The 13,243-nt window shown below is 52.0% G+C and overlaps 1 protein-coding gene across 1 annotated transcript; it reads right to left on the reverse strand.

The window, feature by feature from the left end:
- Positions 1-10,707: 10,707 nt before the first annotated feature.
- Positions 10,708-13,164, reverse strand: NDUFA8 (NADH:ubiquinone oxidoreductase subunit A8). The gene is made up of 4 exons (XM_066201383.1): positions 13,078-13,164; positions 12,841-13,004; positions 11,403-11,568; positions 10,708-10,953 (listed from the first exon to the last, which is right to left on the reverse strand). Exons 1-4 carry the CDS (start codon positions 13,126-13,128, stop codon positions 10,816-10,818), a joined length of 519 nt encoding a protein of 172 aa, XP_066057480.1. The 5' UTR covers positions 13,129-13,164; the 3' UTR covers positions 10,708-10,815.
- Positions 13,165-13,243: the final 79 nt, after the last annotated feature.

Genomic DNA, 13,243 nt, shown 5'->3' on the forward strand with positions numbered 1-13,243 from the left:
TAATAGTATAGACTAAATTTGGCATATACATAACTAAGCACTCGGCACCAATTTGGTGTACAATAATCATCCTCTGTGTTGCATAATTAAAATCTGATCACTTGGAATAATTATTTCATATTCCCAGTATCGGGTGAAGATTGCATAATGTGGCAGAAGTGTGAGCCTGGCAGTGGAACGATCCACTTCCACAGGCGTGAGCTCCTCGGGAAGGACATCCCGGCTCCAGGCACGGTGAGAGACCCGCTGGGCACCGGCTGCCTCCACCACGGCCGTGACCCAGCGGGCAAGGGGCTGCGCAGCCTCAGGCTGTTGATCAGCACGGGCTGCGAGCAGCTGCCATCACCTTATCCCCGCTTTCCACTGCAGGAGCCGGTGCCGAGCAGGCCCCGGTGGGGCAGGACTGCACCCGCCAGGACAGGCTGTCCCGGTGTCCCCACGCAAGCACTCTCCCCATTGACCTTTCCAAGCCTGGCCGCTGCCCCGCTGCCCGCCCGGCCGGGATGCTCATCGCCCATTGTGCTCGTGCATCTGCTAAAGGCATTTGGAAAGACACGGCAATAAAAAATAAAAATCAAGTGGAACGTGTGTGTCTAATCCATTAACTTCCTCCGGCGGCTCCCCGGGGACCCGGCGAGGAGCAGAAAGAATACGTGGATATTGCACGCGCCCTGGCACCTTGTCCCCGGGCCAGCCGGGCCGCTGGCCGCTGCCACGGGCTCATAAATCACTGCGGGCGACAGCGTTTCACAGCTCGCTTCCCAGCCAGGATATGGCCATTCCTGCTGATTACACGGCCGGCGCGCGGGGGAAGCTGCATCTCCCACTTCCAGGAAGGGAGGATCCGCAAGGAAAAAGCATTGATAAAAAGAAGAACGAAATCAGCTTTGTTCACGTTGCGAATCTCCCATTGTTCCTGCTGCGGCCGTCAGCCCTCGCTGGAGAAAGTATTTCCTCAGCGATAAATCTCCTGGGCTCCTTGCAGCCCTCGCCTTGGCACCAGACTCTCCTCCGCTTGTTTTGAAAGAAAAAGCACTTTTGGCTACAGGCCCCCTGTGGGGCGCGCCGGGCAATTCATGGCGCGGGTTTGGGAGGTGAGGGACAATCCTGGGGCAGGGGACAGTGGCCTGGTGCCCATCCCAGGGGTCTCTGGCCCGTGTCCCCAGTCAGGGCCACACCAGGGGACACGCACTGCCACTCGCAAAAGCTCCACTCCCGTCCCGCAGCGCCCGGCACGAGCCGGGGAAAGTGAGTCTGACCGGGGCCACGCTAATCCCAGCGCTGAAACGTGGAGCTGGCGGTGGCCAAGCCCTTGGAATACGGGAGTCAGGCTGACAGTTGTACAAGAAAAATAGATCAAGTTTCCAAGAAAATAGAGCCGAGTTGATCTGATTTTCATCAGCATCTTCAGCCGCCTTTCGGGAAGCCCCAGCCTGCTCCTCATTCCTGCTCTCCGCTTTACAAACCACTTAATTCCTTGTTGCTTTGGAAACCCTCACAAAGACCCTCTGCATCCCCCAAAATAACGAGCAACAGATGCTGCTTTGACCTCAGCAACTTCCTGGAAACATACATTTGTCAAAATAAAAATAAAAAGATTAATGTGAGGAAGGCTTTTAAATTATAAGGAAACGGCAGACGGAGCCTGGCCACGCACACCGAGCCTTTGGACGGTGGAGAGACCCAGGAATGGGCAGGGAGAGGCTGTGGGACCAGGGGTCCCTGTGCCCCGGGGGGTTGGGGACCCAAAAAGGCTGGGTCTGACAATGCTGCCCACAGCCAGGGGCAAGCTCAGTTCTCCTTCCCTCATTTCTTGGTTTATAGGAGCAACTTGTCTCTTTCCCAAAGCCTTCAACCCCCTTTGCCCATCCCACAGGGGAGGAGATGGGCACACGACGGGTCACCAGGAACTTCTGGGTTATGAGCACTCGGACACCAGTGGGTTTCACCCTCTCACTCTGGCTGCAGCCACCTGGCACATCCCAGGGACGGAGCACAGACACAAGCACTTCCCATCAGCAGCTGAGGTGCCCAACAAGGGCTCCTGCCAGGACTTGTGACAGCCACGCTGGTGGGTGACACAGCCTGAGCCACGGCACAACCTACCCCACCAAAACCCCGCTCCCACAGCACTCACCAGAGCTGCAGGCAGGGAGGCTCCACATGCTCACACAGGGGAAGGTCCTTTTCCTTCCCAGCTTTATGGAATCAACGAAAAACGAGCTACTGGGGAGGGCCTCCTCCTTGGCTTGGTGGGAGATGGGCAGGGGGTTTGCCCACTCGGGAGGGTCATGGGCACATTGGGGATTCCCACGCCCATCCTCATCCAGCTGCTGCTTTCTGCTGCTGCATGACAAGACCTGACCAGGGCACCTGAGGGACATCCCTCCTGTGAGGGGGTTTTCTCCCAGGGGACCCCATCACCAGGCACCCGTGTTGGTGACAGGCTGCAGCGCTCAGGTCGTGCTGCCGTGGGGCAGCTGGTGCCATAAGGGGATCGCTGTCCCCTGCTTGTGCTGGGGGATGTGACAGTGGCACAAGGGTCAGCACAATCTGGCTGCTCCTGTGCCAGCACCACGGGGTGTGCGGGGTGCTGCTGCAGGAAATGCAAATCCTGACCCGGGCTGGGCCAGTGCCAGCTGCCTCAGGGAGCTGCAGGGACACTGTCCCTCTCCTCTGGCTGCTCCTCTCCTGGCTCCTGGGTGCTCCAGCATCACACCCTCCTTGTGTCACCTCTGGGAGCCGCTGGGGACACTCGGTGGCTCGCCCCAGCTCACAGCGCCAGCAATAAGTGCTGCGTGTACAGGGGCTGCCTCGGAGCAGCCCTGCCCCGGCCCCACACCACCGGGATTCCAGACCCACCAGTTTCCTCTGCCCTTTCCACTGAACCAACCCGTGGAAAGTTTTATAAACTTGAGGAAACGCAAGTCAAAGCAGAAGGAGCCCAAAGCTGAGCCAAAGTGTGACCTTAGCAACCTTCCCTTTGTCCAGCCCGGGACCTCACTGTCATCTGTCAGCATTTGCTGAATCTCCTCCTTTGGGGACACTCCAGGCTCTTCCGTAGGAGTGGGGCCTCCCCACAGCCCTGCTCCTCTAATGACTCTGTTATCTTTTGTTATCTCTGTCACTTCCACCTCTGTTTCCTTCCACCGGCAGGGTGGTGATGCCCCCCCCAGCCTGATAGTCCCAAAGGAGCAGCATCCCAGCCTGTGCTTCCCAAACTCCGCATGGATGGATTCATCCCGCTGGTCTGGGCTGTGGCATGGGCTGTCCCCATGCTTGGTGGGGCAGTGGCTGGGATGAAGGTTTGATAGAGCAGCTCAAGCAGCACTGCAGGTGACAGCTGAGCAGCATTCTATGGATGCTACTCCCATCCCACATCATCCCATTCCTGCTCCAGGAGTGATGGAATGGAGGTAGAACCTGGCAGAACAGAGCCCAGGGGAAGATGGAGCACAGTTTGCTGTCTGAAGCATGAACCTGCCTGGCTGATGAGAGGGCACTGACAGGCAGGGAGGGTTTGGTGCAAAGGAAGGAAATGGAAGAATTAAATCCACAGAACTTCCCTGCTTTTGTTCTCTCTCCCGCCCCCGCTCTTCTCCTTGGCCGCTCGCTCTTCTTGCTGGATGTGTATGGCTTGATACTACCCAAGCAAGCTGGAAACAGGGTATATCAGCTGAAAGCAATTTACTTTGAAATCCAGCTGCCAGATTTTCCTTCATTTGTTTACTTTTAAATGCTTTTTTAAAAGCCAAAGTACACAAGGCAGCCAAATTGCTGACATGTGTGCCGGGCCGGTACCCCGCAAATGCTGCATTCTTTCATGTCCTCCTGGGCTCAAATCCACTCATGTTTATTTAAAATATGTAGAACACTTCAGCACTATTAAGGACCATGTTTTATAGTAAATGGAAAAAGATTTCCTAGCAGGCCAAGGGGAGAGGAAAAGAATCACTTCAATTCAGTTTTGTTCCGACAGCACTTTGCCTGCCCACCAGGGCCCAGCCACCCACATCCCACCGACGGGCTCGGCCCGGCGCCAGGACCCGGGAGCTTGGGTTGCTCCAGGTGCTCTGGAAACATTGGAGACAGGTGGACACAGAGCTCCAGCACTGCTTGTGGGGCTCAGCCTCTCTTCGCCCAGATCCACGGGGCAGGTGGCCTGTGGTGGCAGAAAGAAACACCAAGATGGGGCTTGAAGTCCCCGAGGTTCTCCACAGCTCCAGAGTCTTGGTTTAACACAGGATTTCACCTGTGAACGTGGATGGGAAAGCTCCGGGTGAGATACCAACCTATGTGACTCCAGCCACAACCCCAGGGTGAAAAAGGAGAGGAAATAGCAGTGACCAGGCAGGAGCAGCCTGGCAGGGACACTGAGAGGGAGCAGACTCGTTCCCAGCAGAGAATGAGACACCACAGGCTTACTCCAGATGACAAGGAATGACACATCCTCTTAAAAGTAGGATACAGATGAAAATGGATAGCAAATATGTATTTTAAGATCAACAACAGCTAAAAGGGAAGTAGATTTTCAAATTCAGAGTTAAGTGCATTGCTAATGGGGGTATTTTGTGAGGGAACGAGGCTGGAAGGGGCATTTCCAACTAAAGCTGCCTTTCCTTAAATCACCCATCTGTGGCTGACACAAGCTGAACTCTTGTGGGGTAATGTAAGGATGCGCTTCAGAAAGGGAAAATGTCAATAAACAGCAGATAAATCCTGCAGGCCTTTGTTGCTGCTCAAGCTGAAACAAACACAGAAAGGCAACACAGAGAAAGGAGCAAGGAAGTGACATCTTTTTAATCAAATCATCTGCTACCAAAACCAAAGATGGACAATGGCTCTGTGAACATGTTGATGTGACTCTGACAGACCTTCCTGAAAGAAAACACTGCTGATGAAGCCAGAATTGTTCTGGTTTGTGTCCTAGCAAAAATCACAAGAAAGCAGAAACCTCCACTTATTAATTTCTGATGATTTAGAGAGCACAGCACCTTCATAGTTTTATTGTAATTAGCCAGACTAGTAAATCTTCAAAAGGATTCCTCCAGTGGAGTCCCAGACTCAGATTATGTCATGCCTGAGCACAACCTCCCACAACTGGTTTCACTCATGGTTAGAAGAAACAAAGGCTCTGAGCAAGCAGTGATGGAGAGCAGAGAGGGGTGTGCGAGGGCTGGATGCTACACATGTTCTGAGGATTGTCTCTCCTGTAACCTCCTCCCTTGCGCCTTGGCTCCCTGCACACAGCTGTTCCCAGCACTGGCAGAGGATGGCTCCAAGCAGAAGGCACGGTGCTGCCATTGTGATCTCTGAAAGGCAGGAAGAGTCCAGAATTGGGAAATATCCCTCCAAGAGTGCTGAGAGAGACATTTCTCATCTTCCACCCCGCAGTGAGGTCTCCAGCTGCCTCTCTGATCACAGAGCTGGGCGCCCACAGAGGGCAGAGGCTCGGGGGCAGGTGACAGCCACTTCTCTGCCCACCCACACCCCGTGACCCTGTGGCTCCTGCTGCTCTGGGGAAGGAGAGCAGCACTGGGCCTGGGCTGTGCCTGCCCTGCCCAGGCAGAGCTTCCCCCAAGACTCCTCCAAGGCACTTCACAAGGACAAAGATGGTAAACAAGCAGAGAGCTATGCTGGGTGGAACCACCCCATCGCACAGGAGCCAAGGCAGAGAGGGAAGTGACAGTGCCCCAAGGCCACACAATGAGATAGTGACAGGCAGGAAAGGGAAGCTGGGCTGCCTGTCCCCCTGTGCAGGGCTGTACCCTCCAGTCCCTGCTGCTCCTGCTCTGCTCTGCTCTGTCCCCTCTGCAACACCGGTCTAAGAGACAGAAAACAAACACACGAGAGCCTGTAAAAATAAAGAGCCCAGTAACTGGTAGTAAAGACTCCAGCAGCTGTAGGGAGCCAAACGCTCCTTGGAGGGGGTTGGATGGAAGTCGAGTTTCCCTCCCTGTTTGTATTGTATTTCTTTCCTCTGCCAAAATGTGCTTCTCGAGCCTTGGGCAGAGCTCTCGGCGGCTGACCCTCACCTTCCTCTGTTTAAGCTGGAGCGCAGGCCGGCCACGAGCGGCGGAGGCCGCGCCAGGGGACGGGCAGAGGCTCCGTCCCGCTGCGCACACACGGCCGGGTCAGCCCCGCTGGCAGCACCTTCCCGGCGGCCACACCTGAGCGCCCCGGCCCTCGGGAGCAGCACACGGGGCAGAGCCTGGAGAGAGCCCGGGCTGGGCACGGGAGGGGCACAGGGGTGCATTGATCCCGCATTTAGGGGCTCCATCCAGCCCTTTTCTCCCAAAGCCGGGTCAGGCTCCTGTCTCAGCACAGCTGCACACGGGAGGCAGCGAGAACAAAGCAGAGGTCAGACAGTGCTCTAACCAAAGGGGTAATTCTGGCTCCATTAAAATCCTCGCTCCTGTTTGCATGGAAGCAGAAGGCCGTGCTACTACTTATAAAGAGCTGAACCACCCTCGGGCTGACTCACAGCCCTTAAGAGAGCTGCCATGCTGATTTTACAAATATTAGAGCAATGCCTCAGATTCAGGGGGTTTTGTGGTTTAACCTATCAACTTGGGAGCAGATCCATAGCTCTTTTATAGAGCTCCCCTTCCCTGTATTTTATTTTCTTTCTTGGTGCCAGAATTGGAGCCAAAGCCGAGCTTAACAAAGCAACAGGCATGGCCATTCTTCCCAGCCCTCATTTACCCTGGTGGGAAGGGAAAAATTAATGTAAACCCTATCGAAAGTGCAAAAGCTGTTTGCCATTTTGTGCTGCAGAACACAGTGTGAACCAAACACTCCCTTTAACCACCTGCACTTGCCAAGCCCAGCCAAGAGCACAGGAACTTGCAGACTGGAATCCTTTTTTCAGACACCAGCAACAGACAGATGTGATCTAAGATATTTCTCAGGCAGCAGCAATGGGGAGATGCTTGGGATGCAGGTAAGGTAAAAGAGCTTTTACCCTGTTAAATGCTCTCTTCTTTGAGTCCCTATTCCTGGATTTATCAGGTATAGCAAAACTCTTCATGTCCCAGCATCTGCTGCTTGTGTCCCAGCCCTGGGACAGCCTGAAGCAGCCCTCCACAGCCAGGCACAGCCTGGGGCACAGGGGAACGGGGCTCTCCCCCCTCACTGCCTGTCCTTGCCAAGCACAGAGGAACCTGCACTGTGCCTGTGTGGGGCTTGCCAAGACTCCGGCAGCACGTGGGAGCGGAGAAATTTGTTGAAGCAGAAACCAAGCCCAGGAATAACTCCTGCACCAGCAAGTGAGCTGTTGCTGACCTGCCTTGGGGGTCTGGGAGCCACCCCTCCTCCAGCATCTGCTTCTGCTTGCAGTGCTGATTTACTGCTTTAAAGCCAAATTCACACCACGGACTATTTGCTTCTAGTTTGCTGTGCTGTGTTTTCTCAGACCTCCTCCCTTTGCCAAAGTACTATTTGCACCACACTCAGCCACGCAGAGTGGTGCCTCAGATTCAGATCAGGTAGAAGGGCTCACATGAAAAACCAGAAAATTATTAACAGAGTTATTAACATTAGTAAGACCATTTGGTGAGGCCCTGTCTGTTCCTAACAAAGAGAAAGAATGTGCTTTCATACAAAGGTAAATACTGCAATTAACCTGCTCCCCATCCTTGCCTGTCCTGCTCCTTTTACACCAGATCCAGAGGTGCAGAACCACCCTCCTCTCTGCAGCACCGGGGTCATCTCCTTTCTGGATTCAGAGAAGGAATTACAATGTACACTGTGACTTCCCAGCCACCTCCATCTACTCTGACCCTACCTTAACTTCCTTAAACCACATCAAATGTGACTGAGGCAATTGTTCTCAAACCACTTTTCTTCATCTTCTCCCTTCATACTCAAGAGCTTTTATATGTAGGAAAAATCAAGTTGAGGCAATGTGAGTTTTATAGCAAAGACAAAGGATCTAATCAAGTTTCTGTATTTAAGTAGCCTTTGGATTTTCACGATGGCAAAATCTTCACCAAGATGCCCAAAATCAGCTTAACGCAGCCACAAGAGGGAGTCTGAAATCTGTTACTGCCCAGATGGATCCTGGTTTCCAAACTCTTCCAGTAAATGAGCAGAGAGAGAGCTTCAAAAGGATTGTACAGCCCTGAATCAAGCAGAACCATTTGAAACCAGGGCATCTCTAACTGCCAGATGTTTTGGAGAGGGACATTCTCCTCAAAAATATGTTGTTGTGCTAGTGCCAGACAAGTCTGCTGCACCAGAAATGCACAGTCCCACCTCACTGAGATTTGAAATTATGCTCAGATTTTACTCTTCCCACCCACAGTGTGAAAGAGTGGAGCAGCTTCTGCCGAATCTGACCCACAGTGGAACAAGCTACAACACTGGCTTAACATTTTGTTAATTTAACATGTGATTTGAAACTCTGGCAAAGCTGAGAGCCCACAGCACAACAAATAACACTTCTCACAGGGCCAGGGAAATATCTGTGTTGAATCTGTGTCCGCTCTACATCTGCCAAAAAATTGTCAAGACACATTCCTCAAAAATACTTTTATGGTCTTTACTGAATCTCGACATCCACTTGTTCTAGTTTCCATTACAGCTCCAAAGGGGCATCTAGGTTTGAGTAAAGCCACTGGATTCTGAGCAGAAATAGCTGCATTCAGGCACTGTCCAAAGCACCATGAAAAGCCTCTGGCAACACTTTTCCAGAGATTTAGCCAAGAGATAAGGACAAGAAACAATTATCACAGAGAGGCGAATGAAGGAAATGCTCAGAGTGCAGCTGAATTCTACTTGACTTTATAATTTCATTGTCCTCCTCTGCTGATCTCTTTTGTACTTTCACCTGCCCACTCCTGCTTGAAACTGAAGAGGGAAATCTAGGCGAGCAGAGAGTTAATTCTGACATTTAAACCATAATCAGTGTATCATTACTGGATCCCACAGCTCTGACCCAAGAGGCTGTAGATTCCGCTGTCAAGAAACAGACAAATGATCTTAAACCTCTGAGGCTTCAGCATAATTTTTTTTTTCTTAGAGTATTAGCCAACTTAAGGGTGGGGCTCCTATCAGGCTGTTGAAAAAACTTGCCCCCCCTTACTTATGAATGTCTTTCTTTTCAGAAGCAATCTAATGGGAAAAAATACTCTTTAATTGTGATTAGGGGCTGACTACTGGAATGCCCATGCATGTTTATTCCAAAGCAGATGTTCAGCAATGCAGTGGTTCATACAAATGCTGACAATAGTAAGTTATTAACAGAACATGGTAAGATCTAAAAACTCCTGATCAACTGTTGGGAGTGGGTCAGCAAAGATCTGATGTGATACGTGTTAACATCCCAAACAATTTATCCTCTGCTCGGCCAAGCCTCATTTCACTCGCTCAGCTGAATGCAATTAGACCCCAAGCTTGTCCTAATTTCAGTCTCTGCAGAGAAGGGTTATCTTTCTTCAGCAAGATGTGGCTGCCCCGAGATGGTGGCCGTGATCAGCAAGGAGAAACTGCAAAGGTGCAGCAGCAGATTTAGGCAGGGAGCTGCTAAGACAGCCTGGTATGTACATTAAAATGCAAACACAGCACCTGCTTTGAGTTTCACTCAATGCACCCCAGCAGAAAGTAGCAAGAACCCAGAAGCCACACAGTGCACAAGCTATTTTTAGATAAATGTTATACAATTTTCCCTCTAGCTCCATGGATCAGAAACATATGCTGCAGCTATAGCACCATTACAGTTTAATCCCACCTCGAACAAGGAGATGGTAAATCTACAGATCCTACTACCAGCAGGCTACCCAAGGAGCAGAGCACAGTTCCACTCTGCCACGGTTCAGGTGAGACAGTCTCATCCAAAGCAAGTTAAACTGCTCTGGAAAAACAAGTTCATTTTTTCTGACTCTTTAAAAAAGGGTTTTTGCAACTGGGTGGAGGCGAAAGACTAGATCCAACTCTACAAAAAATGGGACTTTCAGATATTGTAGAAAAGATAAACTTTAAAAAGCTCACTAACTCCTCTATCAAAAAGAACATCACAGTGAAAAAATGGGAAGGACTTGCCCCAAACCCTTTAAGTCAGGGCCTTGAGGCAGAATACAAGCTCCTTTCCTACACTGCTTAATGGGACACAAGAACCTTTTAGGAGAAAGTTTTTCCTGAAAGCTGCTGGAAATTCAGTATGATTTTTCTGATAAAGTAGCTTGTGTTCCCCCAAAAGAACGGTCCAAAAAGTGGAAGTCCCTAACAAACGTTGTATGAGCAGTCCCTAAGCAATGTTGCATGTATGTGTGTTGGGAAGCACAACAGGGATCTTCATGGCAGAAAGAGCGTGGCCCCCATGCCTAGCAAACGCCAGATTCCACTAACCCCTTGCTCCAAGACAGATTTTAGGTTAGACCTCAACAGGAGTCCCTTGGAAAGAATGCACAATTATCAGTTGCAAGACTAAGGGAAGACATTAATGACTTGTTTGTTCCCAGAGTTTCCTTGATCCATGAGGCAATGTTCTCCGTGAGTAAATCAAGTCTCATGCCAGTCTGTGATTGATGGGACAGCAGTCAAAGACTGGAACTACGTCTGCACACATCACAGACAATCCTGGTAATCAGCTGATGTTACTGGTGCCCAGAGGGTCCCAAGGGCTGTGTGACTGCAGAGAGCTCTGAGCAAAACAGGGAAATGCATTGTTCTTGTTGCTATGAGTTTAAAGAAGTCTGTTCAGCCATGTAATGGTTTGGGGCTCTTTAATTATTAGTAACACTCAGGACACACCACACAATTTACACGTGCAAGTGCCACATCTCTGAACTTGAGTCACAGCACAGCCTGCCCACTTCACCAGGACCAGAAAAAGAGCCTGCTGCCAAAGGGAGAGGGCTTCAGCTCCCCTTCAATGGGTGGGTTTGGCTCTGGTCTGGGTCTAGAGTGATAGGCATTCTCAGGCAGAGGACGGTCAGTCTTCACCTTTGTAACCTGGAAAGAAATGCAAAGAAGTGATACAACTTCTCACAGCATTTAACAGCCAGGTTGAGTCAGAACTTCAAGGGAGAACTACCAAGAAGAACCAAACAATAGGAAGGACACATTGTTCAGCTGATGAGAGCTCCTCAATACTTCTAAGAGGAGGGAAGGGAGGGGTGTTCCATCACAACTACAGATGAGCATGAGCTTCACTCCTAAAGGATAAGCCTCCACACCAGGACAAGCAAAAAGCAAGAACTTCATTGTCTAAGAAAAGCACAAGTCTTCTGGAAAAGCAACCCTGGAAAACGCTGTCAGTCTCAACTTCCATCATCCCACAAACTTCCAGCGCCGCGTTCGCGAACCACCATCAGCCCAAGAGATGCCAGAGACCCGATCTGGACAAAACCTGCATAAAAGAGGGAGAGAGCAGGATCTGCCCCAAAGGGTCAGGAAGTTACCTTGGAGAGGTCTCCCAGGTCAGGCCTCACCCAGCCCAGCTTGTCCAGCACGCAGGAGTCGAAGGCCGCCTGCTGCTTGCGGCAGTGGCGCAGCTCCTGCTGGCTGGAGTAGTCGACGCACGTCCAGTACGCGGTGAAGGGCTCGGCACAGTGCGTCCGGATGCTCCTGGGGACACCACAGGCACAAACCCCTCAGAAAACACCTCACAACACTCCTCTCCCTCGCTCACGCCAGCCTCAGCTCAGGGGTATAGGGGGCTTTGCAGCTTTGAGTTCTTAGGAACATCTAAAACTTCTGTCTAGTCAGTGTTTGATACAAATACCGGTGAAATTTCCATCCCTGCAGCTACAGTTAAGGACAGCAATAACTTAACTGATACATGGAAGAGATTTTTGTTCACAGCTCCTCCACAGGACACCTTTGTCTTGTCAAATAGTTTAGTTACATTATATGGCACTCTAATGCTTCCAAATAATTTTGTGTCATGCTTAGAACAGAGGTTTCAGCCGCTGCACTGGAGGTGGACGTGGCCTTGAGGTAATTACATTAGGTCTTTTACAAACTGTACTGGCACATGCCTTGGATCTACATGTTTGGCAGGTGGTGCACCTGCTCAAGCTTTCTCAGCAGTTCACCTGTGAGACAGGCAGGACAAACAATGCAATGCTCAGGTTGGTTTCCTGGAGTTCATCACACAGCTGCAAGGCGCAGCAGCCTCACACCACTGCCCTGAGTTCCCACCAAAAACCCAGGCCGCTTGCTCTGGAACAAAGGCAAAACAGCTTCAAGTGACAGAATAAATTCATGTATAAATAAGCAAGACAAAGCACATGGCCTCCATCCCCAGGAGTCAAAGTTTAAGAAGCAAGTATAGAAGTTTTGAAGGAGGTGATGGTGGCTGCATTTTTAATTAGAATGACGGAATTACAGAATAGTTTGGGTTGGTAGGAACCTTAAAGTTCATCTCATTCCATGAGCATGGCCATGGGACATCTTCCACTACCCCAGGTTGCTCCAAGTCCAGCCTGGCCTTTGACACTTCCAGGGATGGAGCAGCCACTGCTTCTCTGGGCAACCTGTACCAGGCTTCATCACCCTCACAGGTGGTATTATTCCTTTCTATACCTAACCTAAACCTGCTCTCTGTCAGTGTGAAACCAACCCATCTTGTTCGGTCACATCATACTCTTGTCACAAGTCCCTCTCTAGCTCTGTTGTAGCCCCTGCTGGTACCAAAGTTGCGCTAAGGTCACCCTGGAGCCTTCTCTTCCCAGGCTGAAAAGCCGCAGCTCTCCCAGCCTGGCTTTGCAGCATCGGTGCTCCGCTGGAAGGAGTGACCGCCAGCGCTCGAGTGACACCGCCGGCCACGGCCCCGCAGCACCGTCACCTCCAGGCCCGTGCGGCTGCGGCGGCGCCTCCCGGCCGGCGGCCGCTCACCTGAAGAAGTCGATGGCGCACTGGTTCACCTGCCGGCCCTCCCTCAGACACTTGCGCGGGTCCTTCTCCTCCCAGCGGCACAGCATGAACTCCTTGTTGGGCCGGTCGCACTGCGAGCCGTAGTGGTGCGCCGCGGCCTTCAGCACGGACGAGCTCACCGCCACCTGCGGCGGGACACAGCGGCCGTGAGGGCGGGCAGGCGGGCGGGGAAGGCACCGCCGGCCCTCACGCACTCACCTCCGGCACATCGAGCTCCTCGAGCGGGGGCACCCGCAGCACCCCGGGCATGGCGGCTCTCCTTGAGCGCCCTCAGCGCCGCCCCGCCCCGCGCACGCGCCGCCGTCAGGGGCGGGGCCGCGGCGGGCAGGGGGCGGGGCCAGGGCGGCGCCGTTGCCGTGGTGAC

The sequence above is a fragment of the Chamaea fasciata genome, unplaced genomic scaffold (assembly GCF_029207755.1).
Source record: "Chamaea fasciata isolate MVZ Bird 193981 ecotype frontalis unplaced genomic scaffold, bChaFas1.0.hap1 SCAF_20, whole genome shotgun sequence".
Classification (NCBI taxonomy): Eukaryota; Metazoa; Chordata; class Aves; order Passeriformes; family Sylviidae; genus Chamaea; species Chamaea fasciata.

What these genes read in the sequence shown, in the direction of transcription:
- NDUFA8 (XM_066201383.1), bottom strand. Translation starts at nt 13,128, where the DNA reads ATGCCCGGGGTGCTGCGGGTGCCCCCGCTCGAGGAGCTCGATGTGCCG. An exon ending in AGGAGCTCGATGTGCCGGAG is followed by an intron (nt 13,005 to 13,077) that starts GTGAGTGCGTGA and finishes GTCCCGCCGCAG; the next exon opens with GTGGCGGTGAGCTCGTCCGT. An exon ending in ACCTGGGAGACCTCTCCAAG is followed by an intron (nt 10,954 to 11,402) that starts GTAACTTCCTGA and finishes ATTTCTTTCCAG; the next exon opens with GTTACAAAGGTGAAGACTGA.